At 46.2% G+C, this 27,771-nt stretch overlaps 1 protein-coding gene and 1 long non-coding RNA gene across 4 annotated transcripts in view; one reads left to right on the plus strand and one right to left on the minus strand.

Annotated features, from left to right (window-relative positions):
- SPTBN4 (spectrin beta, non-erythrocytic 4) overlaps nucleotides 1-27,771 on the plus strand; it is a 162,528-nt gene that overhangs the window by 50,098 nt on the left and 84,659 nt on the right. For 2 of the 3 annotated variants that reach the window (XM_056540128.1, XM_056540129.1), the window contains exons 14-19: nucleotides 5,415-5,728; nucleotides 6,739-7,298; nucleotides 8,454-8,591; nucleotides 11,698-12,454; nucleotides 17,878-18,080; nucleotides 23,860-23,950. In XM_056540128.1, coding sequence (XP_056396103.1) covers nucleotides 5,415-5,728; nucleotides 6,739-7,298; nucleotides 8,454-8,591; nucleotides 11,698-12,454; nucleotides 17,878-18,080; nucleotides 23,860-23,950 — 2,063 coding nt within the window. Of the gene's footprint in view, nucleotides 1-5,414; nucleotides 5,729-6,738; nucleotides 7,299-8,453; nucleotides 8,592-11,697; nucleotides 12,455-17,877; nucleotides 18,081-18,330; nucleotides 18,442-23,859; nucleotides 23,951-27,771 lie in introns of those variants that run through there. The other variant, XM_056540130.1, reaches the window with a different exon arrangement.
- LOC130291418 (uncharacterized) lies at nucleotides 2,613-27,434 on the minus strand. Its single transcript, XR_008847929.1, has 3 exons — nucleotides 27,232-27,434; nucleotides 25,677-25,781; nucleotides 2,613-3,229 (listed from the first exon to the last, which is right to left on the minus strand). It is a non-coding gene; the product is annotated as an uncharacterized LOC130291418 (long non-coding RNA).

The raw sequence follows: 27,771 nt of genomic DNA on the forward strand, positions 1-27,771 counted from the left end.
TGTCAGCAGACAGATCTGTGTTTCAAAAAGAAAAGAATTTCCACTGCAGTATTAAGCAGCTAATAAGAACTGGAAGGAGTAAGATTTTTTAATAGAAGTAATTTACAAATCTGTTTAACTTTCTGGCACCAATTAATAAAAAAAAAAAAAGTTTTCCACCCGAGTACCCCTTTAATATTAGTATGGTCCGTTTAGCAGCAATGACGGGAGAATAGCAGGACAGGAGAGAACGGCCATGTGAACGTTGCCTAACCCACATTGTGCAGGAAATAATATGGATGGGGTTGTTTAGTTATAACAACCATTTTATGGTAGAGTTATATGTAATGGATCCGCAGCATGTTTTATACTGCGGATCTGCCGATGACCTTACCCTATAGTAGGACTCAAGCTGTTTTCCCCCTGGGTCCTGCTCGCAGCATCAATCCGCCTCTACGAGCAGCCACACAGGGGCATGCAAATCATCCTTGCCTATGTGATTCCGCGTAGGGGTGGATTGCTGCTGCAAGCAGGCCACAGGGGGAAAACAGCTGGAGGGACACTATAGGGTCATCGGCGGATCCGCAATGTAAAATATGCTGCAGAGCCGTTACATGTGACCATATCCTAAAGGGGTATTCCCATCTCCTTAAAGGGGTGTTCCCATACCCTAAAGGGGTATTCCCATCTCCTTAAAGGGGTGTTCCCATACCCTAAAGGGGTATTCCCATCTTAATTATGTCTATATGTACCGTGTTTCTCCGAAAATAAGACCGGGTCTTATATTAATTTTAGTCACAAAAAACACACTAGGGCTTATTTTCAGGGTAGGGCTTATTTATTTACGGTATGGGGGGCTGCAGCAGTGTGGAGGATGGGGGGCTGCAGGAGTGTGGAGGATGGGGGGCTGCAGGAGTGTGAAGGATGGGGGGCTGCAGGAGTGTGAAGGATGGGGGGCTGCAGGAGTGTGGAGGATGGGAGGCTGCAGGAGTGTAGAGGATGGGGGGCTGCAGGAGTGTGGAGGATGGGGGGCTGCAGGAGTGTAGAGGAGAGGGGGCTGCAGCAGTGTGGAGGATGGGAGGCTGCAGGAGTGTGGAGGATGGGGGGCTGCAGGAGTGTGGAGGATGGGAGGCTGCAGGAGTGTAGAGGATGGGGGGCTGCAGGAGTGTGAAGGATGGGGGGGGCTGCAGCAGTGTGGAGGATGGGGGGCTGCAGGAGTGTGGAGGATGGGGGGCTGCAGGAGTGTGAAGGATGGGGGGCTGCAGGAGTGTGGAGGATGGGAGGCTGCAGGAGTGTGGAGGATGGGGGGCTGCAGGAGTGTGGAGGATGGGAGGCTGCAGGAGTGTAGAGGATGGGGGGCTGCAGGAGTGTGAAGGATGGGGGGGGCTGCAGCAGTGTGGAGGATGGGGGGCTGCAGGAGTGTGGAGGATGGGGGGCTGCAGGAGTGTGAAGGATGGGGGGCTGCAGGAGTGTGAAGGATGGGGGGCTGCAGGAGTGTAGAGGATGGGGGGCTGCAGGAGTGTAGAGGATGGGGGGCTGCAGGAGTGTGGAGGATGGGAGGCTGCAGGAGTGTGGAGGATGGGAGGCTGCAGGAGTGTGGAGGATGGGGGGCTGCAGGAGTCTGGAGGATGGGAGGCTGCAGGAGTGTAGAGGATGGGGGGCTGCAGGAGTGTAGAGGATGGGGGGCTGCAGGAGTGTGGAGGATGGGAGGCTGCAGGAGTGTGGAGGATGGGGGGCTGCAGGAGTCTGGAGGATGGGAGGCTGCAGGAGTGTAGAGGATGGGGGGCGGCAGGAGTGTGAAGGATGGGGGGCTGCAGGAGTGTGGAGGATGGGGGGGCTGCAGGAGTGTGAAGGATGGGGGGCTGCAGGAGTGTGGAGGATAGGGGGCATCCTCCACACTCCTGCAGCCCCCATACTCCTTCAGCCCCCCATCCTCCCCTTCCCCTGTCATCCTCCACACTCCTACCATACCCTACAGCAGTGTTTCTCAACCAATGTCCTCCAGATGTTGCAAAACTACAACTCCCAGCATGCCCGGACAGCCTTTGGCTGTCCGGGCATGCTGGGAGTTGTAGTTTTGCAACAGCTGGAGGCACACTGGTTGGGAAACACTGCCCTACAGTGCCCCCCCCACCCCTCTGCCATAATAAACTTGGGTACCGGTACTCATTTCACTTTCTTACCGTACCCTGCGGCGAGATCTTCTCCTGTAGCTTACCGTAGCAGCCGGGGGCAGGGACACGTCCGTGACGTCGGCCGTGCATACGCGCCGACGTTTTAGAACGTCAGCGTCCCTGCCCCGGCTGAATTACGGTAAGCCGCGGGACCAGCCAAAGGAGGCGGGGGGGTGGCCGAGGGGGGCTGTGGGGTCTGCGGGCATTACGCGGGTGGTCGGGGGGGATGTGGAATCTGCGGGCATTACCGCACTGTGGTGGCCGGTGTGGTGTCGGGTCTGCGGGCATTACTGTGGCGGCCGGGAGGGGGGCTATGGAGTCTGCAGGCATTACTGTGGGGTCTGTGGGCATTACTGGCGGCCGTGGTCCGGATCTTGACCGTGGTCCGCCAGCAGATTACCCCTGGACTAGGTCTTATTTTCGGGGTAGGGCTTATATTGCAGCCCTACCCCATAATCCTGCTAGGGCTTACTTTCGGGGTAGTGTTTATTTTCGGGGAAACACGGTAGAGCATGCCAGTTTAAACAGGTTTGTAGTTGGCTTCAGGTAGCAAACTTGCCTGGTTCTGTAGATACCTCTTCTTATCTCCCCTCTTTTAGACAGCTGGTAATCATAGTTCCCGTCCACCAGCTCTGCTTCAGAAGCAGTGGTGATCTAGGTCCCAGAGTGGCCAGGAGCTCCTGAGTTGATTGCACATCAGGCTCCCTGCACTCCTTGCTCGGGCTTATCTCAGCACATTCATTATATCTAGAAAGTTGCAGGCATAGTGCTTTAGCTTGGGAGCTGTTAGACACAGAAGCAGATATCCGGTCCCTGATCCCAGCAATCTCGGAAGCATGAGCAGACAGCAGCAGCAGAGATGAGATCAGACAACCCCTTTAAAATGAGAACCACTACAGTGATCAGCTGATCACTATTAGTCTATGTCCAGTGACCTCTGACAAAGAGCTGATTCCATCGGGGGAGATCTGGAACAACCAGAGATTTGTAGGTAGTTTTTTTTTGTGGTTGGCACTCTCCTCTGTGGCTCATGGGGGTTTTAAGCAGGTGACCCATCTCTGTGACTTCCATTTGACCTAATAGATAAAAAAAAGATCAAGCACCAAGGTTATTTAAATAGTACCTGTCATTAGGAATAAAAATGAATATGTTATAGATTAGCCTATTTGAATTACGTTTCTAATATTCTTCTGAATAAGAATTTTTGATCACCCCTTGGTTGTACTTCCTGGCAGGGCAGATCCAGCAGCTAAAGGGATGGGCCTGGCATGCCACTATGGGGCGGGCGGGTCATTTGATATCTAAATGCTTAGAGGGAGTGATCCCTGTTGGAGATTGCAGCACAGACTAGACCCCTGACATGGTCCCTACTTTGATTTTGATCCATAAGGTATGAATGACATTTAGGACCCTTATGGAATCTACTCCCCCATTATGGAATAATCCCTACTTGTCTGAGCTACATACACTTCCTGACTTTTTTTTTTTTTATCTATCTCAATTGTATGATGGCACAGTATTGAATCCTTTACCCAACTCTGTGAGGAATTCTCCTTGCCACAGTCCTTTTTTATATAGGTATCTTCAACTGCGCCATGCCCTCGATACCCAATCTAGATCCTGGGATCGGCCCGTCTTTGGTGGTAATGGGTTGTTTACTTGTGCCTCTACTAAGGGGGGGATTTCTGAACTGTAATGTAAAGTGGGAGTTGGATGTTGGTCCTATTTCAGATGAGCAGTGGTCTCAGGTTGTGACCATGACCCTGCGCCTTGCGGTATCAGAGGCTCACCGTGTTTCACAGTTATTCTTGTTGCATAGACTATACCGGACCCCTGCCTTTCTTCATAGGATTGGAGTCCGTCCTGATTCCTGTTGTCCTCGATGCTCCCTGCCTAATGTCCATCTGCTGCATGGGATGTGGAATTGTGTACATCTTACGCAGTTTTGGGGGGAGGTGGTTCACCTGATTAGGAGGGCCTACGGTATTACGATCCCCATTTCTGCTTTGACTTGTTTGCTGGACTATGTGTAGGGACCTGACGAGCAAGTGGAATATATTTGGATATATGTAGGATATCCGAACTTGTCTCTAAATTGAACCAAGTTATCTGTCTGGAGAGGGGAGTGTATGTTAAACATAAGGCTATGGGAAAATTTGAATCCATTTGGGGCCCCTGGATAGATGCCCCCGGTCTGTAATCCTTGTATCTTCAATGTACTCCAATGGAGGCGTATCTGCGGTGGGTGGGAGTCCCTGGGAGACAGTAGCATGTGACTCTCCTTGGGGCCCCGGAGTGCCTTGTGGGTCTGTCACATGACTAGTTGTTTTTTGTATCTATGTTTCCGTCTCATTCTCACCTCCTTTTCGTGTTCTGTTCTTCTTAGCTGTTCTCTGCGTGCCGGGTTGTGTAACTGAGTTACTGGGGAGTTAAGTGCTGCCAGCGCCATTTGAGGCACATTGCTAATGTTATTTTAAGCGTGAGATTGTGGCATTTCATGTACTGTCCTTTATAGTTAATTATTTAGCAAGACTGTATCACACTGTATGACATGGTGTCACCTTTTTCATATGTTGTATTAGCCTAGTTTGAAGGACGGGGGTGGGGAGGCGTGTAGGGAGGAGGGTTGGGGTTTATGTATGTGTGTTTTTCTTTTTAAACTAAAAATTTCTGATTATAAAAGTTTGACCACCAAAGGTCCTCCTTCTGGTCCTGCCTGCAGTCCTGCTTGCAGATTGTCTCCTGCTGCAGCCTGGCAGAGACAAATGTCAGGAAATCCATCCGGGACCTCAGCTCAGCACAGTGCTAGAGTGTACAGTCAAGTTCAGAGAGCTGAGGGAGGTGTGTGCGGCCTCAGCCTATCACAGATCATCTCACACTGAACTGTGAGGGAGAAAATTCTCCCCTGCAGGGCTTCAGATGATGTCACGCCTGCTGGGGAACGCTCCTTCCCAGTCTGTGGAGCTGACTAAGACTGAGCATAAATACAGCACAAGGTAGAAAACTAAAAAAATAATAAAAATAAAGGCAAGGATGGTTTATCATGAGGGGAGTGAACTGGAGGATTATAAAATGTATCAAGATCATGATGACAGGTACTCTTTACAGAATACATACAGCACCAGTTGCCTTTTTTTTTTTTTTTTTTACATTTTTACATTTAGTTACATTTATCTAAGCCAAAACATTTAGGGGACCAACCTTCCCCAGATGCATTTGCACTTTAGTTTGCCTATTGAGTAATCACTTTATGTCATACAGATTACCAGCCTTGTGACCCCCAGATCATCTGCAACCGGGTAGAACACGTTAAGAGCTGTCTGGAAGGACTTCGCCAGTTGGCAGAGAAACGGCGGGGCGAGTTGGAGGAATCAAAGCGTCTTTGGTGCTTTCTTCAAGAAGTGGAGGAGGCTGAGGGGTTGATTCGAGAGAAGGAACAGATTCTTGCTACACCACAAAATTATGGAAAGGATCTGAGCAGCGTCCTACGACTACTGAGTAAACACAAGATTCTGGTGGGGGAGCTTGGAGGAAGATTTACCATGCTACAGCAGACCCTCCAAAAAGGGGAGCAGGTGAATACTGAGTCCTCATGTTCTGGTCTATTAAAGGGGTACTCCAGGGAAGTATACATATAAATAAAGCTCCAAAGCCACCACACTACCTGGATATGTTCTCTCTAACCCATTCTGCCTTATATACATGGCTCCTGTGGCCCCTGTTGTCTCCTCTGACTGCTTGATGTTCTTTGCCATCCTTCCTTCCACTTGCCTACATCTCCCAGCAATCATTGCAGCTCTGCTCTGTCAGCCCCCACCCTTCTGCTCTGAGCAGCAGAGAGGTTCAGTGTCTGATTGGCTGAGGCTGCACACATCAGTGCAGGACAGAAACCACAGGGTTTGTGTCTCTCAGGAAGGTGGGAGCTGCTTTCAGAGAGGAATTTAGACAGAGACAGAGAGGATGGCTGTATGATGTCATTTCCTCATGCATGTAAGTGACAACAAAGAGGGGGAACTGCTCTATATAGCTAATGAATGATATTAATACAATTAAATAGGTTGATGAGAGGGAAAGGATGGGCTAAGGGTTTAGTTCCCTGGAGTAACCCTTTAACCTAGTACTTGCTAGAGTTAAAGGGGTACTCCGCTCCTAGACATCTTATCCCCCTATCCAAAGGATAGGGGACAAGATGTCTGATCGCTTGGGTCCTGTCGCTGGGGACCCCCTCGATCTCTTCTGCAGCACCCCCGTTTCTCAGCTGCACAGAGCAAGGATCGCTCTGTGACTGATGACGGGTGATGCAGGGGACGGAGTATCGGGACGTCATGGCTCAGCCCCCTCGTGACGCCGCTCAGTGCAGTTCTGTGCAGCTGAGAAACGGGGGTGCTGAAGGAGAGATCGCGGGGGTCCCCAGCAGCGGGACCCGCGCGATGAGACATCTTATCCCCTATCCTTTGGATAAGGGATAAGATGTCTAGGGGCGGAGTACCCCTTTAAATACAACTATTTGACAAATATATAAGCAGAATTAAAAATACAGAAGGGGCAGCTATGATAACTATCTTTTGCTTTTTTGGCATACAAGGTGCTAACAAAGAGGCGGAGAGGTATGTCTGGGCTTCGCCAGCGAATGCAAGAGGTGAAGCAGAAATGGGAAAACCTTGAGAAGGCTTGCAATGCTCATCAGCAGAAACTACAAGAAGCCTCCAACTTCCATCAGTTCAATGCAGACACCGGAGAGCTTGCCGGTTGGTTGCAGGACACCTATCGCCTGGTGTCCAGTGACGATTTCGGGCATGATGAGTTCTCCACCCAGTCTTTGGTCAAGAAACATCGAGCAGCTATGGAGGAGATAGAAAAGCACAGAGCCACTGTGCTGGGATTGAGGAAACAGTTATCAGAACTGGGAGCCGAGTACAGAGACCAGGTGGATGTGCAGATCAGTATTGTGGAGGTGGAGCAGCTTTATGGGGAGGTGGTAGAAGTGGCCTCCTTACGGAGTCAGTGGCTTCAGGACGCATTAGATGTCTACAAAATGTTTGGGGAAGTTAACGCCTGTGAGGTGTGGATAGATGAGAAAGAGCAATGGCTAGTGAAGATGGAGATCCCTCAGAGACTGGAAGATGTGGAGGTTGTTCAGCACAGGTGAGAACTTATCAGGATCCCCGGAAAGTAGCTACATCATGTTGTGTGTGTATTTCATGCATTTATGTGCATTATGTAATGTGCACATGTATATGATATCTATTTAAAGTGCCAATGTCATTTAAAAAACGTTTAACATGTCACAGATACATATCAAAAGTTTTGATCGGTTGGGGTCTCAGTGCTGAGACCCTAACGATCATTAGATCGAGTCGGGAGAAGCACACAGTATGACGCTTTACACCCTTACTAGACTTGGGGTCACAGAATGGAGATCGCGGCAAGTTGGGGAGTATAGCGTGAAACAGTGCGCTTCTCCTGACCCGTTCTAATGATCGTAAAGGAGTCAGTACTGAGACCCCAACCAGGTCAGGAAGTCAAAAAATCGTCCCTTTTCCAATACTGTGGTAAGATTTGCATGTTAGCATTTCTGGGTGTGGGGCCAGGGCATGAACATGGGACAAACAGTATTATAATGTGTCTTTTTGGCGCTCCCATAGATGTAACTGGACGGAACCCTGTGCTCAGTGAGGAGCGTGTGCATCCCGGTGATCAAGGGGGGTCCCAGCAGTTGCCCTCCCGCGATCATCTACTTTTTCATTATCCTGTGGATGGGGGATAAGTTAAAGGAAATCTATCATCAGTGTCACCTGCACTAACCTTTCGGCACAGACAGGTAATGCAGGTGACACTGATGACAACGATACTTACCTGGTCCCGTTTCGTTCTCCCGCAATCTTCCTCTGTAGTTTCCGTTCCAGGGCCAATTTGGAGCATGGGCGGAGCTTAGTGACGTCACCACTTCTGTTCTCTGCTTGGTCCTGCTGCTAGCAAACAGCAGCGGTGACGTCGCTTAGCTCCGCCCATGCTCCAAGTCACCCCAGAACGGAAACAACGGTGGAAGATTGCAGGATAGCCACTGCACGGAATGGGACCAGGTAAGTATCATTGTCATCAGTGTCACCTGCGCTACCTGTCTGTACCTGATTTTCTTTAATTTTTGCTGAAGTTCTCCTTTAAAGTATATATATGTGTATTATTACTGGTTTATTTACATTACGATCAATGTAACTATCAGCCTAGTGATGTGTGGAGCTTGGTTTTAATTACTAGAGCTGTTATCATGTGACCTGGATTCTCCTTGATGGCTTTTAGATTCGAGAGTCTGGACCAGGAGATGAACAGTCTAATGGGCCGGGTGCTGGACGTCAACCAGATTGTGCAGCAGCTGCTGGAGGGGGGACATCCCAGCTCATCAGAGGTCCGGGCCTGTCAGGATCACTTAAACAGCAGGTAAGGAAGTTACTTGCATAAGGAATGAATCATAGACTTGTCCCCACTTCTCTTGTCACACTTAATTCCCCCAACATCTCAGCCACTGACAGGTTAGATCTTCTAGAGGTGGATGAACTATAGTAAACACCTATGTTTGTTGCCATGCAGATCCAAACACCTTTTACATGTTGTTACTGATAAAAATGAAAGACCTTTTGCAATATGGCTGTTTAAAAAAATAAAATAAAATAACAGCCCCTGAAAATCCCACCACTAGGGGTCCCCATACCTACTGGGACATTAATCAGCCCTGCTGCATCAGGCTTGTCCATGAGTGATGGACAAGAGATAACCATGGACAAGCCTACATTAGCAGACACATCAATCTCCTCCCACCACCACAAGTGAAGGACACACCCCCTCCCACCACACACCAATCACCTCCCGCCACCACAAGGAGGGACACACCCCCTCCCACCACACACCAATCACCTCCCACCACCACAAGGAGGGACATGCTCCCTCCCACCACACACCAATCACCTCCCACCACCACAAGGAGGGACACGCCTCTCCCACCACACACCAATCACCTCCCACCACCCCAAGCGAAGGACATGCCCCTCCCACCACACACCAATCACCTCCCTCCACCACAAGGAGGGACACACCCCCTCCCACCACACACCAATCACCTCCCACCACCACAAGTGAAGGACATTCCCCCTCCCACTACACACCAATCACCTCCCACCACCACAAGGAGAGACACGCCCCCTTCCCCTGAGGGGATTTCTAACACTGTGAGCAAATGAAAAGAGGGATTTTTAAGATAAATATAGGAGATAGAGGCATAAAAACTTAATTTTTTTTCTTTGTGGGTTCTGATCGGTATGCTTTGAACTCTGGGAGCTGGAGATTCTTAGTACTCAGAAAAGCTACCCTTACTTTTAAGTGCTAAAAATCAGCAGCAAAGGAAGATACATTTACCGTATATACTCAAGTATAAGCCGACCCGAATATAAGCCAAGGCCCCTAATTTCACCCCAAAAACCCAGGAAAAGTTATTCACTCGACTATAAGCCTAGGGTGGGAAATAAATCATCCCCCCATGTAATCATCCAGACCCCCGTCATCATCCTCCCCCCCTTCATCATCACCGCCTGTCAATCCCTTCATCAGTGGTCTTCAACCTGTGGACCTCCAGATGTTGCAAAACTACAACTCCCAGCATGCGGCTGTCCGGGCATGCTGGGAGTTGTAGTTTTGAAACCTTTGGAGGTCCACAGGTTGAAGACCACTGCGGCCTTCGTCATCATCCAGACCCCCCTTTTGTTTTGTACTCACCTGTGAAGGGTGAGCTGGTCCGTGCCATCTATGCTGCAGGGACCGTCCGGTGGGGAGGGTTAGCCAATGGCTGTCCGGGCATGCTGGGAGTTGTAGTTTTGAAACATCTGGAGGTCCGCAGGTTGAAAACCACTGAGAAGGGATTGACAGGCGGAGAGTTCACTCGAGTATAAGCCGAGGGGGGCGTTTTCAGCACGAAAAATCGTGCTGAAAAACTTGGCTTATACTCGAATATATACGGTATATGAATATATTATTTCAGTAGTAGCCATAGAAATCCCCATGGAGTGAGCTTCTTCTAGTTGTGGCTAGAATTCAAAGAAAACCTGTCATCAGTCTCATGCTGCCTGAACCACAAGAAGCATTCAACACTAACAGCCTTACTCCTCCATACAGTCATGTATTATGCACTTTTAAAGTGTCCCTGTCACTTGAAAAACCCTTTGAAACATTGTTGGGAAAGGTTTTGATCTATCAGGGTCTCAGTGCTGAAGACCCCACTGATCAAGAAAACAAACTGGGTTAAGCAAATGATAGCGTGCTTCACTCTGTGGCTCTCAGCAATCTTTGTTGTTGTTGCTCCATTATATGTCTATAGGGCAGCGAGACAAAGATCACTGAGAGCCGGGGGTTAAATGTCCCACTTCATCATCATCATTATGACAAAGGACCTCTCTGGTTAAAGGACCAGATGTTAAAGGGGTATTCCAGGAAAAAACTTTATTTTTTTATTTTTTTATATCAACTAGCTCCAGAAAGTTAAACAGATTTATAAATGATTTCTATTAAAAAATCTTAATCCTTCCAATAATTATCAGCTGCTGAAGTTGAGTTGTTGTTTTCTGTCTGGCAACAATGCTCTCTGCTGACATCTCTGCTTGTCTCGGGAACTGCACAGAGTAGAAGAGGTTTGCTATGGGGATTTGCTTCTACTTTGGACAGTTCCCGAGACAGGTGTCATCAGAGAGCACTTAGACATAAAAGAACAACTCAACTTCAGCAGCTCATAAGTACTGAAAGTGTTAAGATTTTTTAATCCTTAGATTTTTTTTAATTCTTAATCCCTCCAGTACTTATTAGCTGCTGAATCCTACAGAGGGAATTATTTTCTTTTTGGAACACTGTGCTCTCTGCTGACATCACAAGCACAGTGCTCTCTGCTGACATCTCTGTCCATTTTAGGAACTGTCTAGAGCAGCATATGTTTGCTATGGGGATTTTCTCCTACTCTGGACAGTTCTTAAAATGGACAGAGATGTCAGCAGAGAGCACTGTTCTCGTGATTCAGCAGAGAGCTCTGTGTTCCAAAAAGAAAAGAATTTCCTCTGTGGTATTCAGGAGCTAATAAGTACTGGAAGGATTAAGATTTTTTAATAAAAGTAATTTACAAATCTGTTCAACTTTCCGGCAACAGTTGATTTAAAATGTTTAGATACACAAGGGGGAAAAAACATGGCAGACAAGGGGAAGGAGAAGTATACATGGAACACCAAAGGAAAGAGAAGTATTGATGACTGTGAAGGACATTCCAAATAAGACATCCAGGTTTTTCATACCACCTCAACTTAGATGGAATTATTCAGGATGCTAATCAATCTGTCGCCCACCATTATCCATCCTTAGGGGTGCTGAAGGGGTTTTCTAGCACCTAGTTATGGCCAGTTTGGCTGCCATTAAAATTAAGTAGGTCAACTTTTTGGTGCCTCTAGATATATCCAGATGTATTTTTTTATTGTAATGGGAATTTTAACCTACCATAATTTTTTTCTTTGAATAGGTGGAACCGTATTGTGGAACTAGTAGAGCAGAGAAAGGAACAACTTTCCTCTGTCCTTCGCTTACAGAACTATTTCCTAGAATGCAATGAGGTAAAGTCACAGATCCGCGAGAAGAGGAAAGCCATGGAGACCTCGCAGTGTGGCAGTGGGGAGCTGGGTGGGGTTCTTGCCCTACAGAGGAAGCTTTCCAGCATGGAGGCAGCATTGGTGGCTCTTGAACCCAAGTTGGTCCAGTTACAGCAAGACGCAGAGGTTCTTGCCACCTGCCACCCTTCCCAGGCCATGGAGGTGCTTGTGCACTTTGAAGAAATTAGTGGAGAATGGGAGGCTCTTAAGAGAACCTTACAGGGGTGTGAGGATTCCCTCACTGTGGCCAGCAAGCTACAGCACTTTATCCAGGATCTCGACAACTTTCTCACCTGGTTGGTTAAAACACAAACTGCCGTCGCTACTGAAGAGCTGCCGTCCAACCTTATGGAGGCCGAGAGGCTGTTAGGACTTCATGGATCAATGAAGGAAGAGATCAATAGATATGAGGAGGACTACAACAAGATTCAGGCAGTCAGCGATCTTCTCAGTTTGGAGGAAACTGACCTCCCATACCTGTCCCTCCAGCAGTGGCTGCAGAAGCTGGAAGTAGGATGGAACAAGCTGATCCAGATGTGGGAAAACAGACGGGAAGTCCTGGTCCAGTCCCACATCTTTCATCTATTTTTGAGAGATGTTAAACAGGCTGAGGCATGCCTTAATAACCAGGTGAGATCTGTCTCTATGTGTTATATTACAGGGGGAATACAGGATATCCATACAATTCATTAAAGGGGTACTCATTAAACTGGTGCCAGAAAGTTAAACAGATTTGTAAATTAACAAGATATAGAATGATGGACGGCACTCACCTAGGTTGAAGCTTCAGTGTATTCTTTATTGAATGAACAGAGTGGCGGTGTCAGACAGGTGAACAGACAGGAACGCCGAGGACCTCAACGTTCCTGTCTGTTCACCTGTCTGACACCGCCACTCTGTTCATTCAATAAAGAATACACTGAAGCTCCAACCTGGGTGAGTGCCGTCCATCATTCTATATCTTGTTAATTTGGATTTGTCTGACATTCCTGGACTGAGCACCAGTCGGATGGTTTTTGCTTCATACATACACCTGTGATCTGCTCATTTGCCGTATAATCAGCAGTGCCGGACTCTGTACCTTTTGGTTTGTTAGATTTGTAAATTACTTCTATGAAAAAATCTTAATCCTTCCAGTACTTATTTGCTGCTGTATACTACAGAGGAAATTCTTTTCTTTTTGGAACACAGAGCTCTCTGCTGACATCATGAGCACAGTGCTCTCTGCTGACATCTCTGTCCATTTTAGAAACTGTCTAGAGCAGCATATGTTTGCTATGGGGATTTTCTCCTACTCTGGACAGTTCTTAAAATGGACAGAGGGGTCAGCAGAGAGCACTGTGCTCGTGATTCAGCAGAGAGCTCTGTGTTCCAAAAAGAAAAGAATTTCCTCTGTATTATTCAGCAGCTAATAAGTACTGGAAGGATTAAGATTTTTGAATAGAAGTAATTTACAAATCTGTTTAACTTTCTGGCACCAGTTGATGATAAAAAAAAAAAAAAAAAAAAAAAAAGTTTTCCACCGGAGTACTCCTTTAAAGACAGGAATTCATGCTCCTGTAGAGTTAGCAACAATGCCGTATGCATCACAGCTTGTTGTCTGTCTCTCTGGCCAAAGGAGATAAATAGAGAGAAAAGCAAAGGCGCCCCATAGGGAAGTATCACTAGTAAATGATGAGCCAGGGAGGGGTGAGTCGCCGCTTACCGCTACAGGTTGTGTACCTACATACACAACAATAGAAAGCGTGTGTAATTGTGCGATGTCCCGTCTGCGGCCTTCCTGATGTATGGAATAGAATAACATTGTCATTTATCTCCTTTAGGCTGCGTTCACACGGCCGTCTAGACCTGTCACGTCCTCCTCCTGTCAAAAATAAATACGGACTTAAAAAACAAACGGACAATAATGGATGCAAACGGATGTTATCGGTTTGGATCCGTTATTGTTCAGTTAATAAACCAAAAAAAAAATTAAAAAGAATTTGTTCTAAGCTTGCTCAGAAGTAAAAACGGATCAAAAAATGGATTGAAAGAACAGATACAAACGGATGACATTAAAGGCCCGTCCGTATTCCATAGACTTCAATGTTAAATTTACTGTTTCCGTTTTTTCTTCCGTTTTTTTTTTTGACGGGAGAAAAAATACTGCATGCACCATCTTTTCTCCCGGTGATAAAAAAAAACGGAAATGAGCGCAAACGGGTGTGAAAGGATTGTAAAAAAAATCCCATTGACATCAATGGGATAATTTTACAACTGTTTGTAATCCGTTTAGGGAAAGGGGGACAGACAACCGTGTGAACGCACCCTTAGAACTGGATTTGAGCTTCAAGGGGTGACAGAATTACACTTGGCGCTGACCGGGATAGAGGGAACAGGAGTCAAAGCACTTCAAGAAGGTAACTTTATTCTGACCAAGATGCAATGCGTTTCGCTGCGCATGCGCAAGGAGATAAATGGCAATGTTATTCATCGCCACTTGGGGCACTATTAGATAGACTGATTCTCTATGGCAGCGGTCTTCAACCTGCAGACCTCCAGATGTTGCAAAACTACAACTCCCAGCATGCCCGGACAGCCAACGGCTGTCCGGGCATGCTGGGAGTTGTCGTTTTGCAACATCTGGAGGTCCGCAGGTTGGAGACCACTGCTCTATGGGAACAAGCTCTGATCTCATAGATCAGTGCATTTTTATAAAGCTCGAGCATTGGTCGGGGAGAGTCCCTTACAGCAATCAGATGTCGACACACATAACCTTATGTGTGGCTGACGGTCAATGATTTTTTTCGGGTCAAAACAACCTGATCGTCCAAACGAGCACTTGCTTGTTTGTCAGTTGATCCCCGGTCCTACTCCACAGGACGATAATGGCCTATTCAGGCCAATACTAGCCCAGTGTAATTGGGCCCTTACACTCCTTACATTAGGAAACATTCACTAAGCAGGGAGGCATACAGTGTAAATGTCCCTTCTCAGTATATAGGGGGAGATTTATCAAGACCTGTGCAGAGTAAAAGTTGACCAGTTGCCCATAGCAACCAATCAGATCACTTTCATTTTTCACAGGCCTCTTTAAAAATGAAAACACCACTCTTTCTCCCCCATAGTTTTCATGGTGCCCTAGTGTAGTCCCTGCTTTTGTATTTACTGAGCAGAGAGGAATAGACTTTGGGGGGAATTTATCATTGGTCCTTGTGTGTAGTAGCTTTTTATGCCTTTTATGTGTTGAGGGAAATTTATAAAAAAAAATATGCATATGTGTACTAAAAAGCTCCGCACGGGGTGATGTAGCTTTGTAAAGTTTTTTTTTTGTGCGCTTTTTTTGTATATTTGCTCTTCATAAATTACAGACCATTGCATGTACAACCATTGAAACATGTCTTACAAATCACTTAAAGGGGTAAAGGGGAACTCTGCTGGAAAACTTTTTTTTTTTTAAATCAACTGGTGCCAGAAAGTTAAACAGATTAGTAAATTACTTCTATTAAAAAAATCTTAATCCTTCCAGTACTTTTTAGGGTCTGTATACCACAGAGGAAATGGTTTTCTTTTTGGAACACAGAGCTCTCTGCTGACATCATGACCACGGTGCTCTCTGCTGACATCTCTGTCCATTTTAGGAACTGTCCAGAGCAGCATATGTTTGCTGTGCATTGCTGGACCGTTCCTAAAATGGACAGAGATGTCAGCAGAGAGCACTGTGGTCGTGATGTCAGCAGAGAGCTCTGTGTTCCAAAAAGAAAACCATTTCCTCTGTAGTATTCAGCAGCTAATAAGTACTGGAAGGATTAAGATTTTTTAATAGACGTAATTTACTAATCTTGTATCAAAAGAGGGAAAAAAATGTGTATGTGCAGCTCACAATTAATAATACACACCGAGGTCAGACTAGGGCATGTAACTATACCTTAGTTGCCAAAAAAGGGAAAACTAGAAACAAAAACTTTTGCCCGGACCTTCTAGGTGAGTATGGGTATATTATATTTGAGTTTATAATGATAGAATAGATTACTGGGTCGTGCTTCAATAATAATGAAATATATTTATTAAAATGACAATATATAAAAGGTTACTCCTCACAGGGCCCGTGTGTGGAGAACACATAAAATACAGGCAATAGATAATAAAAGTACATGAAATAATAAGCATATAATTATACCACTGGAATAAATATGTGGTTTCTTGTGTGCAACAAGCAAATGCGTATGTGGGATAAGCAGATACCTATTGCACAAGACAAGCCATAGGCAGAGCCTAAATAATACAATACTTAAGTGGCTAATATATAAATGTGTCCTTTTTGTAATACTAGACAGTTTGTAGCAATTTAAATATGTTACCGGTCTTTTTTGACAACTCGGGCAGTACGCACTGGAAACAGGTATTGTTATAACGGTGCCTGGGTGGTTTATCGCGCTGAGTCCTCTGTGCGGCGGTCCCAGATGATGATGAAAAAATAGCCTAGCAGAGTCCTATTGTGAAGCGGTGGTGGTCGTCACGGACTAATGGCGCTGGTGAGGAGTAACCTTTTATATATTGTCATTTTAATAAATATATTTCATTATTATTGAAGCACGACCCAGTAATCTATTCTATAATTATAAACTCAAATATAATATATGTTACGCCGAGCGCTCCGGGTCCCCGCTCCTCCCCGGAGCGCTCGCAACATCCTCGCTACGGCAGCGCCCCGGTCAGATCCACTGACCGGGTGCGCTGCGATACCGCCTCCAGCCGGGATGCGATTCGCGATGCGGGTGGCGCCCGCTCGCGATGCGCACCCCGGCTTCCGTACCTGACTTGCTCTCCCTCGGTCCTGTCCCGGCGCGCGCGGCCCCGCTCCCTAGGGCGCGCGCGCGCCGGGTCTCTGCGATTTAAAGGGCCACTGCGCCACTGATTGGCGCAGTGGTTCCAATTAGTGTCTTCACCTGTGCACTCCCTATGTATACCTCACTTCCCCTGCACTCCCTCGCCGGATCTTGTTGCCCTTGTGCCTAGTGAAAGCGTTCCCTTGTGTGTTCCTAGCCTGTGTTCCAGACCTCCTGCCGTTGCCCCTGACTACGATCCTTGCTGCCTGCCCCGACCTTCTGCTACGTCCGACCTTGCTCTTGTCTACTCCCTTGTACCGCGCCTATCTTCAGCAGTCAGAGAGGTTGAGCCGTTGCTAGTGGATACGACCTGGTTACTACCGCCGCAGCAAGACCATCCCGCTTTGCGGCGGGCTCTGGTGAACACCAGTAGTGACTTAGAACCGGTCCACTAGCATGGTCCACGCCTATCCCTCTCTGGCACAGAGGATCCACCTCCTGCCAGCCGGCATCGTGACAATATACCCATACTCAAACAGTGTAAATGATTTCTAATAAAAAATATTTACCCTTCCAGTACTTTTTAGCAGCTGTATGCTACAGAGGAAATTCTTTTCTTTTTGAATTTCTTTTTCGTCTTGTCCACAGTGCTCTCTGCTGACACCTGATGCCCGTATCAGGAACTGTCCAGAGCAGGAGAAAATCCCCATTGCAAACCTTTGCTGCTCTGGACAGTCCCTGACATGGACAGAGGTGTCAGCAGAGAGCACTGTGGTCATGACAAACAAGAAATTCACTAAGAAAAGAATTTCCTCTGTAGCATACAGCTGCTAAAAAAAAACTGGAAGGGTAAAGATTTTTTAATAGAAGTAATTTACAAATCTGTTTCACTTTCTGGCACCAGTTGATTTAAAAAAAATAGTTTTCCACCCGAGTACCCCTTTAATGATAGGCCGAGCAGAGTGCTTACAGTTTTTGGCTTAACACATACACTCACTGGCCACTTTATTAGGTACACCTCTTCAGTTACTTGTTTACACAAATAGCACTCAGCCAATTATAAAGCAACAACTCAATGCTTTTAGGCATGTCAACACTGTCAAGACAACCTGCTGAAGAACAAACCAGGCATCAGAGTAGGGAAGAAAAGGGAAAATAATGGCAACTAAGGTTGTGAACACTGTGTGTGACCCAGGCCAAATAAAAGTAAATCTGTGTTAATCTTTTATTCCCTTGTGGTTGTAGGAATCGGCTTTGGCTCATGTTGAGTTACCTAATACTGTGGAGGGGGTAGAAGTTGCCATCAAGAAACACAAAGATTTCCTGACCACCATGGAGATGAATTTACAGAAAGTCACGGTGGCGGTCGAAGCAGGAGAGAGCTTGATACGGCTTGGGAATGTCTTTGCAGATCGGGTTCAGGACAGGATTGGAGCCATTCAGAAGAGGTGAGAGTGATGCGGAGTGAGGGTTTAAAGGGGTATTCTGGGATCAAAAAATCTATATCTAAAGGGAATGTGTCATCAGTATCACCCGCACTAACCTGTTGTACAGGCTTGTAGTGCAGGTGACACAGATGACAGTGATACTTACCATTCTTAGTTCTGTGCCTCTGTTTGTCCATAATTCCTGATATTCAGTACATGTAAGAGCTTGGTGCATACATAGTAACGCCTCCTCTCCTGCGTACCTAGGAGGTGTTACTATAAAGAGGTCGGCCGAACGTCACTGTGCACCCAGGGCTTTGGAACACCCAGTGTGCACCAAACTCCTATATCGGGGATTACAGACAAATGAAAGCATAGACCGGTAAGTATCTTTTTCATCAGTGTTAGGGCCGGTTCACATTACTTTTGTAATGTACAGGTGCCGGATCCGGTTGGGGGGAGTGAAAATTGGCTGCTCCCTTATCCCAGCCGGACCCGGTCTGTATGTAATGCATTTCAATGATCCGACCGAAGTCAAATGCTGAATCCGGTCGGCTCATTTTTGCCCCGTATACGGTTCTCTAACCGGACCTAAAACCGTGATATATGACGGTTTTAGGTCCAGTCTGAAAACCGAATACGGGGCAAAAATTAGCCGACCGGAGTCAGTGTTTGACTCCAGTCGGCTCATTGAAATGAATGGGGTTCGGGCCGAATCAGGCTGGGATACAGGAGCGCCCGGTTATCGCTCCTCCCAACTGGATCCAGCACCCGTACACTACAAACGTAACCCAGCCTTACCCTAATTACAAGCCAGTACCAAAAGTCTAGTGTGTGTGATACTGATGACAGATTTCCTTTAGGTAACACTATCACTTGAGATATAAAACTTACTAATAGCGTTCACCTATAACTTCACCTAAAATATATAACTTCACCTAAAATACCCCTGATAGGAAGTTTTGTAGTCTTTTCATTTTCCCTGTGGTGTTGTCTCCAGTTCCTTCCCTGGTTTCTTCCTCTCTCCTGAGACAACACATCATCCTCTACTGTCTCAGGCATGGCTGGATCTTGTCTCTGACCTCTAGCCATGCCCCCTCAGTGATGCACATCCTTTGGAGAGCCCCTACAGCTTACATCATAATTTCTCTGTTATATACATAAATATAAATATCTTTATTGGGACATGAATGGTACATGAACACTTGACAATTTACAGCAGGAGATCCATTACAAGTTCCTCATTGACAAGATTCAGCTACTGCTCCTGACGCAGCAGACGATGATGCATTGTTTAAGGAGAGAGGGAAGAGCTGGGGAGCAGGAGACAACACCACACTGAGAATGAAAGGACTACACAACTTCCTGACAGGCGAGAGGGAGAAGTCAGGGAGCTGCTGAGACAACACCACACTGACAGTGAAAGAATTCGGCATCCGTAGAAGGAATAGACTTGTCTATTCTTTCTGCAGATTCCACTCAAAAATGCATTGCCGTCTATGAAACGCTGCATTTCCGAGCAGTCCTAGGATCATTCAAATGTGCAGAATGTGCACTCGAAAATGGGCGGACATTCTGCACATTTTTGGCCATGTGAACCTGGCCTTAGGGTGTTTCGCCCCCTCTCCAAGTCAGTTTTACACAAAACTAAAACAAAAAGTAATGAAACTGTAGGATATACCCTAAAAAAGGTTGCCAATGAAAACTACACCAACAAATTACCATGTAATTACCATTCTTGAGAAAGCCACGCATAGTGGCGAAACATGTAGGATGTTATGCAGGGATTAGGTATTAATTAGCATCAATGTCCACTGTCCATTAGCTGCCGGCGCGCACTGCAGGTGTGCCGTCAGCACCCAGAAACATCACAGTATCAACTGTAAGGGCATTAACTAGCAATATAAGACTAGCTCCGGAGGGAGCAGTCATATAAAAAATACAAATACTGCTATACTGTAAGCAAGACAGTGGTTACAAACAGTGGATGGTGCTGTGCTTTTAAACTTTGATACTCCTTATAATTTAATTACAATAAAAGTTAAGTTTTAGAGGGAAGGATAGAGGGATTAGTGCCCTCTGGGCACAATTTTTGTTGGTGTTGTATTAATGTACCCCACCTTCCCCTAGGGGCAATTGATTAGTTGGTTGCCAATGAAAACTAGTCACTTCATGAAAACCAAGCTACCCTACGGCCCTATGACAGAATAATAATAATGTTATGAGTCCCTAAATGTGGCCATAGAAAAACTAATTTGAAAGTGTATTTGTTATGTAAAGTAGGAAAACATGGGAAACTGTGAATGTGACAGCTCAGAGAATGAAATGATCATATAATGTATACAGTTTAGTAAAGACTGTAATAACTTAACCCAAAGTACAATGGCAGAGTGGCATTTTATTTTTATTCATTTTCTATTTAATTCCTAGCCATTCCTATTTCATACATTATTATATATTATATTAAAAAACATAGCTTGCCCTTCACAGGATAGGTGCCCCGGCTCTCCTCATGTATGAAGCGACCACCATTCCATGCACGAATTACTGTTAACCACCGCACAGCAGTGATCAACATGCCCCCTCTATGCATCCCTATGGGAAGTACACAAGCGTTGTATCTCTGGTCTCCCATAGAGATACATGGAGGGGGCCTGACGATCACCGCTCTGTGCATGAGGAGAGCCGTGGGGGGGTCCAACTCCAGACCGCACCACGATCAGACACCTATTCTAGTAGATAGAGGATAAGTAGTTAAAGAGGTAGTCCGCTGCTCAGCGTTTGGAGCAAACTCTTCTGAACGCTGGAGCCGGGAGCTCGTGACGTAATAGCCCCGCCCCCGCATGACGTCACGCCCTGCCCCCTCAATGCAAGTCTATGGGAGGGGGCGTGACTACTGTCACGCCCCCTCCCATAGACTTGCATTGAGGGGGCGGGGTGTGACATCATGAGGGGCTGGACTATGACGTCACAAGCTCCCGGTGCCGGTGTGAGGTGGAGAGTGAAGGGGAGGAGCGGTTCGATTTCTGCATGGGTTCGGAAATCTCACCTCACACCGGCTCCATCGTTCAGAACAGTTTGTTCCAAACGCTGAGCAGCGGACTACCCCTATAAGTACCGGAGTTCCCCCTTAATAGTGAACCTGTCACAAAGATTTGGCCTATATACTGGATGCCAATGTTCATGATAGAACAAATGTTCATAATAGAACATTTGCTTCCGTATTTGCTTGCCTGCAGTTCCTGCCATAAGCAGCGTAACTTGTAGCTTCTGGGCCCCGGTGCAAAATCTGTAACAGGGCCCCATGTGCCAATTATTATACTGGTGTCTTACGGGGCAGATGTGCTTTGGGGCCCCAAAGTGATAATAAAACAACATAATTGGTGCATGCTGTATATAGCCATTTGGGTGGGCACCTCAGAGAAGTAGTCACCATGTCCCGGGCTGTAATCACGTGATTTACAGCACATGCATGACCTGACATCATCGTAATCTCGCGCAGGCCCGAAAGAATACCGTCTTTCCAACTATGCATCAGGGTATTAGTTTCGTGCAGTGGCCTCACTTTTCCACTGCTGCCACAGCCAGCAAAGACGTGATGTTTCCGGGCTTGTGTAAGATTATGATGATGATGTCAGGCCATGCCTGTGCTGTGAATCACACCTCAATATACGGCGTCCATTTTAGGACATCCTCAGTCGTCAGCTGTACCTCCCTCATCCTTCAGCCAAAATGGCGTCCCGCCTCATCCTTCCTCCGTCAGGCGTCAGCCAAAACCTTTGTCAACCTAAACTCTCTCATGCCTTCGGCAGGCCTGCTAGCACAGACAGTGTGTGATTGGCTGGCAGCACAGATACTGTGATTGGTTGTGCAGTCCCGCTCCACTGTTTCGACACACTTCTTTACAAACCCTAATCTCTCATGTACCCAGCTTTTCCTGATCCCTGCAAAACAAACCTACGCTCTCAGCTTTTCCCGATTCCTGCAAAACCTACAGTTATGTACTCACCTTTTCCAGATTCCTGCAAATATTACACTCATGTACCCAGCTTTTCCAGAGGTACGGCTGAAAACTGACAGCGAGGGAGGAGGCGGGACGCTGTTTTTCCTGACAACTGATGGAGATACAGCTGACGGCTGATGCTGTCCTAAAATGGACACCGTATCAATAGGTGTAATTACAGCCTGGGAACATGCTCCGGGGACTGATTTTAACTGGGTGCGGCGTGCAAGATCACGGGAGTCCCCAGCGGCGGGACCCCCGCGATCAGGCATCTTATCCCCTATACTTTGGATAGGGGATAAGATGTCTAAGCACCGGAGTACCCCTTTAAGATATTTTGATAGAGGTCATTTACAAATCGGTTTTACTTTCTGGATCCAGCTGATATAAAAAAAAAAAAGTTTTTCCGGGAATACCCCTTTAATCACGACATCTTTTTTTTCCCTCTTGTGCTTTTATTCATAGTCTTTGTATCGAAGCATAGACCATTTTTATCCTATACATGTGGCACTCCATTTGCAACAATATACAGGTGCACATCTATAAAATTAACTAAATAAATAGTATTTGTGCATTAAGTCCCATATAGCGCTTACTAATATATCATATATTCAAGAAATGTTTATAAGGTAAAGGTGACAGGAGGTAGTAAGGTTCTGGATGTGTGAACGGCAGAATCCAAGGTGACCCCAAGGCAGCAGACTGGTCGGGCTGGGAAGAGAAGGGAGCTATTGTCTGTGATTTATAGGTAGGGGTGCGGGGAGTGAGATGGGGGAAGAGAATGAATTCTGTTTTTTCTTTTCATGTTAAAGGGGTACTCCGATGCTTAGACATCTTATCCCGTTTCCAGCTGTCACGCCCCCTCCCATAGGCTTGCATTGAGGCGCAGAGCGTGACGTCACACGCTGCCGGCCCTGTGGTCGTCGGTAATCAGACCCGGAGCGAACACGCTCCGGGGACTGATTATAAACGGGGTGCCGCGTGCAAGATCCTGGGGGTCCCCAGCGGCAGGACTCCCGTGATCAGGCATCTTAGGGGATAAGATGTGTAAGCATCGGAGAACCCCTTTAAGTTTGGAAAAAGCAGGAGGAGAAGAATATAAGATATAGGATTATGGGAGGCATGCAGACATCAGGATCAGTGACCCTTTAGACTGTACAGTATTCCCAGGGGGGAGATCTGTTTGTGTTTCAAAGGGAACATGGTGGACCCTGCTTAACTGGACATGTGATGTTGTATAGATTCAACTGAGCACATCCTGGTAGGTTAAAGGGGTACTCCAGTGGAAAACAATTTTTTTTTTTTATTAACTGGTGCCAGAAAGTTAAACAGATTTGTAAATTACTTCTATTAAAAATTCTTAACCCTTCCAGTACTAATCAGCTGCTGTATGCTCCAGAGAGAGTTCTTTTCTTTTTGAATTTCTTTTCTTTCTGACCACAGTGCTCTCTGCTGACACCTCTGTCCATGTCAGGAAGTGTCCAGAGTAGAAACAAATCCCCATAGCAAACCTATCCTGCTCTGGACAGTCCCTGAAACAAACAGAGGTGTCAGCAGAGAGCACTGTGGTCAGACAGAAAAGAAATTCAAAAAGAAAAGAACTTCTTCTGTAGTATACAGCAGCTGATAAGTACTGGAAGGATTAAGATTTTTAAATAGATGTAATTTGCAAATCTTTTTAACTTTCTGGCACAAGTTGATTTAAAAAAAAAATGTTTCCACCGGAGTACCCCTTTAAGAAAGAGGTTTCTGTTATGCACACCAATATTTCATATATTCATATTTTCTTTCAACCAGGAGCCAACGTAACATGGCCCTCGCTCATAAATGGCTGCAAAGACTGAAAGACCACCTACAGCTGCAGCACTTTCTGCAGGACTGCAATGAGGTAAGATTTGCATCAATTCCCTTTCCTTGTTACATTCTGTGGGGGGGGCAATGACTTTTTATATATCATTTATGTACATGTGTCTGAATAGGATGTATTACCACATGCAGGTTGTATGATACACGAAAAAATCCTATTGTTTTACTGTTTTTTGTTTTTAAATCCCTTTTTGGCCACACAGTTTTTTAAGTGAAACTTTGTGAAGCCAGAATCAAACCTTAAAGGGGTACTCCGCCCCTAGACATCTTATCCCCTATCCAAAGGATAGGGGATAAGATGTCAGATCGCCGGGGTCCAGCTGCTGGGGACCCTGGGGATCGCTGCTGCAGCACCCTGCTATCATTACTGCGCAGAGCGAGATCGCTCTGCACGTAATGACGGGCAATACAGGGGCCAGAGCATCGTTACGCCACGGCTCCGCCCCTCATGACGTCACGACCCGCCCCTGTCAATATAAGTCTATGGGAGGGGGCGTGGCGGTCGTCATGCCCCCTGCCATAGACTTGCATTAAGGGGACCGCGGCGATCTAACATCTTATCCACTATCCTTTGGATAGGGGATAAGATGCCAGGGGCGGAGTACCCCTTTAAAGAAAGGGGTTATTCCATAAAGACAGCCCTATCCTTATGCACAGGTTATCACAGTGGACAAGGGTTAAAGGGGTATTTCAGGCAAAAACTTTTTTTTATATATCAACTGGCTCCGGAAAGTTAAACAGATTTGTAAATTACTTCTATTAAAAAATCTTAATCCTTCCAATAGTTATTAGCTTCTGAAGTCTTCTGTCTTACTGCTCAATGATGATGTCACGTCCCGGGAGCTGTGCATGATGGGAGAATATCCCTTGCATGATGGGAGAATATCCCCATAGGAGCTGGACAGCTCCCGGGACGTGAGTCATCAGAAAGCAGTTAGACAGAAAACAGCAACTCAACTTCAGAAGCTAATAACTATTGGAAGGATTAAGATTTATTAATAGAAGTTATTTACAACTCTGTTTAACTTTCTGGAGCCAGTTGATATATATAAAAAAGTTTTTGCCTGGAATATCCCTTTAACACGGACGCTCTCGTCTGTCTACAGCCATAGATAGGTCAGAGCGTCCATGCTAACCCTTGTTCATTACCTACAATCAGACCCGTATTTGGAGTTTATGCTGCCCTGGGCACTTTGAGTGCTGAGGCCCCCCTGCCTTTTTTACTACTTAGTACATTGAGGGATGGGGAAACAAAAGGATAAAAGGTCTGTTTGGCAATGCATTGCCACTTGTCATTGCCACTTGTCATTGCCACTTGTCAGTGAAAATTAACTTATCCAACTGCTGGGACCCTCTGTGATCTCCGGAACGGGGCCTGGCTCTCAGAGAGAGCCCGTGCTGTAGAAGACACACGATTCGTTCATTTGTATGGGATTACTCGGGTATCTTCACTCCCATACAACTGAATAGAGCACATGCCTTCCATAGCATGCGACCTCTCTAAGAGCTGGGACCCCCTTCTGGAGATTGCAGGGGCTCCCAGCAGTTGGACACCCCACAATCAGATACTTATCCCCTATCCCAGTGTTTTCCAACCTTCATCAACTTGGGCACCCGTCAGAATTTTTCTTTTTACTGTGGGCACCCCTACCAAATAATTTACAATGAAAGACAAAAAATAGCTACAAAGAAGCAATGCACAATACCTGTATATTGGCTATGTAGTGTTGCTATACGCAGTGACTCACAGGTGATGTCTTCTTGTTTGAAATTGTTCACTTTCTCTTTTTCACATCCATCAGTCCCAGAACATCATGATGATTTCTTCCAGCCACAATTCAATGTTGCAGAACCTTTCAAATAAACATATTAGGCAACACTTTTCCAGCATCGTTCTCCCCTTTTTTCACCTATAGGGTCCCAAACAATAATAAGTCCGCTGTTTGGTACCTGGGTGGTACAGTAAGTGGGTGAGTAAGTGGATTGAAGGGGAGGTGTAAGTCCGTTGGGGAGGAATAGGTTGCCTCTGTAGGTAGGACCATCCTGAAGGTAGTTATCTCCCTGTAGATAGGATCCTCCTTTAGGGATTTTGCCCCCCCCCCCCCCCCCAGATAGTACTGTCCTGTAGGTAGAGCCTCCTTGTAGGAAACTTGTCCAAGGCAGGTAGAATTCCCTTGTAGGGAGTTTGTCTCAGGTAGATAGTACCCCCTTGCATAAAGATTTGCCATGGTAGGTAGATAGTACTCCCTTGTAGGAATATTGTTACAGGTAGGTAGCACCTCATTGTAGTAAGGTTGTCCCAGGTAGGTAGGAAGGATCCCTTGTAGAAAGTTTGTCCCAGGTAGGTAGGTAGGACTCCCTTGTAGAAATATTGTCCCAGGTAGGTAGGTAGGACCCCATTGTAGAAATATTGTCCCATATTGGAAGGACACCCTAGTAGAAATATTGTCCCAGGTAGATAAAACCTCCTTGTAGTAATATTCTTCCATGTAGGTAGGTAGGACTCCCTGGTAGGTAGTAAATTTGGTTGGTAGGTAGGTAATAAATTTGGTAGGTAGTAAATTTCGCAGGTAGCTAGGTAGTAGATTTTGTAGGTAGGTAGTTTGGTAGATATATAGTTAGGTAGGTAAGTAGTTTAGCTGAATGGTAGGTAGTTTAGCTGATAGGTTCGTTGTTTGTCTGCTAGGTAGGTAGTTTGACAGGTAGGTAGGTAGTTTGGTTGCTAGGAAGGTAGTTTTGGTAGGTAGGCAGTTTGGCAGGTATGTAGTTTGCTGGTAGGTAGGTAGTTCTGTAGGTCCCCAAGACCCCAAGCCCCATCCCTGCCCCGGAGTCCCATAGGCCATCTCCAGACTACTATCCCCCATCTGAGGCCTCCAACGGCCCCCCACACCTGACAGCACCCCTATACTTCTACTGCTGATCTCCAGGCACTGCTGTTTGTCTTCTCCAAAGCCAACAACTGAAGTGCCCGTATCACCCCGGCATTGCCAGAAATACATTGCTTTCATACAAATGGGGCATGGCAGCTTATACCCCCTGGTCATTTAGGAATTAGATGAAATGTTTTACCTATTTGTTTCCATTCCTATGTCATTGGGTTTTATGTATAGGTAAAGCATTTGATTTAGTAGGTACTGTGTACAAGACTGTATTGATATACCATCCCATGTGCCTTTCTTCAGATCCAGAATGTTCTGCCATTTGATGTAATGACTAGGAGATCTTCCAGATTTATGGCATATGTACAGAGCAGAGCCGAACAAACTACATTTAGCTGCATAAATAACCTTTGTTATTTCTTACCTTTCCCTCCTGTTGTTGTGCTTCTGGCTGCCTTACACCCCCTGTTCTGAACGTGCTTCCCTCTAGAAGCGAGTATTCGGGAATACGGTTCTGTGTGACTTGTCAGGCAGCATCTTGTAACAGCTGCCGGTACAATCTGTCCTCGAAGCCTGATGTACATTTTGTTTTGGGAAACAGCAGATACTTCACTGGGGCTTACTCATAAACCCCTACCGAAAAAATTATATTCTTTTATAGTAAATTATGATGAGACCAAACATAAGTCAGAACAGCAAATCTAAAAAAAATGGTTACTTTCAGTAGTAGTGACGTCGTGACAAATACTAATTCTGGTGGACATGGATTTTGGATGAAAATGCATAAATGGCAATCCCATAAAATAGTGTTCAAGGGGTTGTTTGACCATAGTTTGCTAACACGTCTTGGTCGGTATACGGGGCATGGGAAATGGTAGTGTCAGGTTGCTACTGCTTGTATTTTTTCTATATTATTGGTTTATGACAGTCCAGATGTTGCACAATTACAACTCCCAGCATGCCC

The sequence above is a fragment of the Hyla sarda genome, chromosome 9 (genome assembly GCF_029499605.1).
Source record: "Hyla sarda isolate aHylSar1 chromosome 9, aHylSar1.hap1, whole genome shotgun sequence".
NCBI classification, from domain to species: Eukaryota; Metazoa; Chordata; class Amphibia; order Anura; family Hylidae; genus Hyla; species Hyla sarda.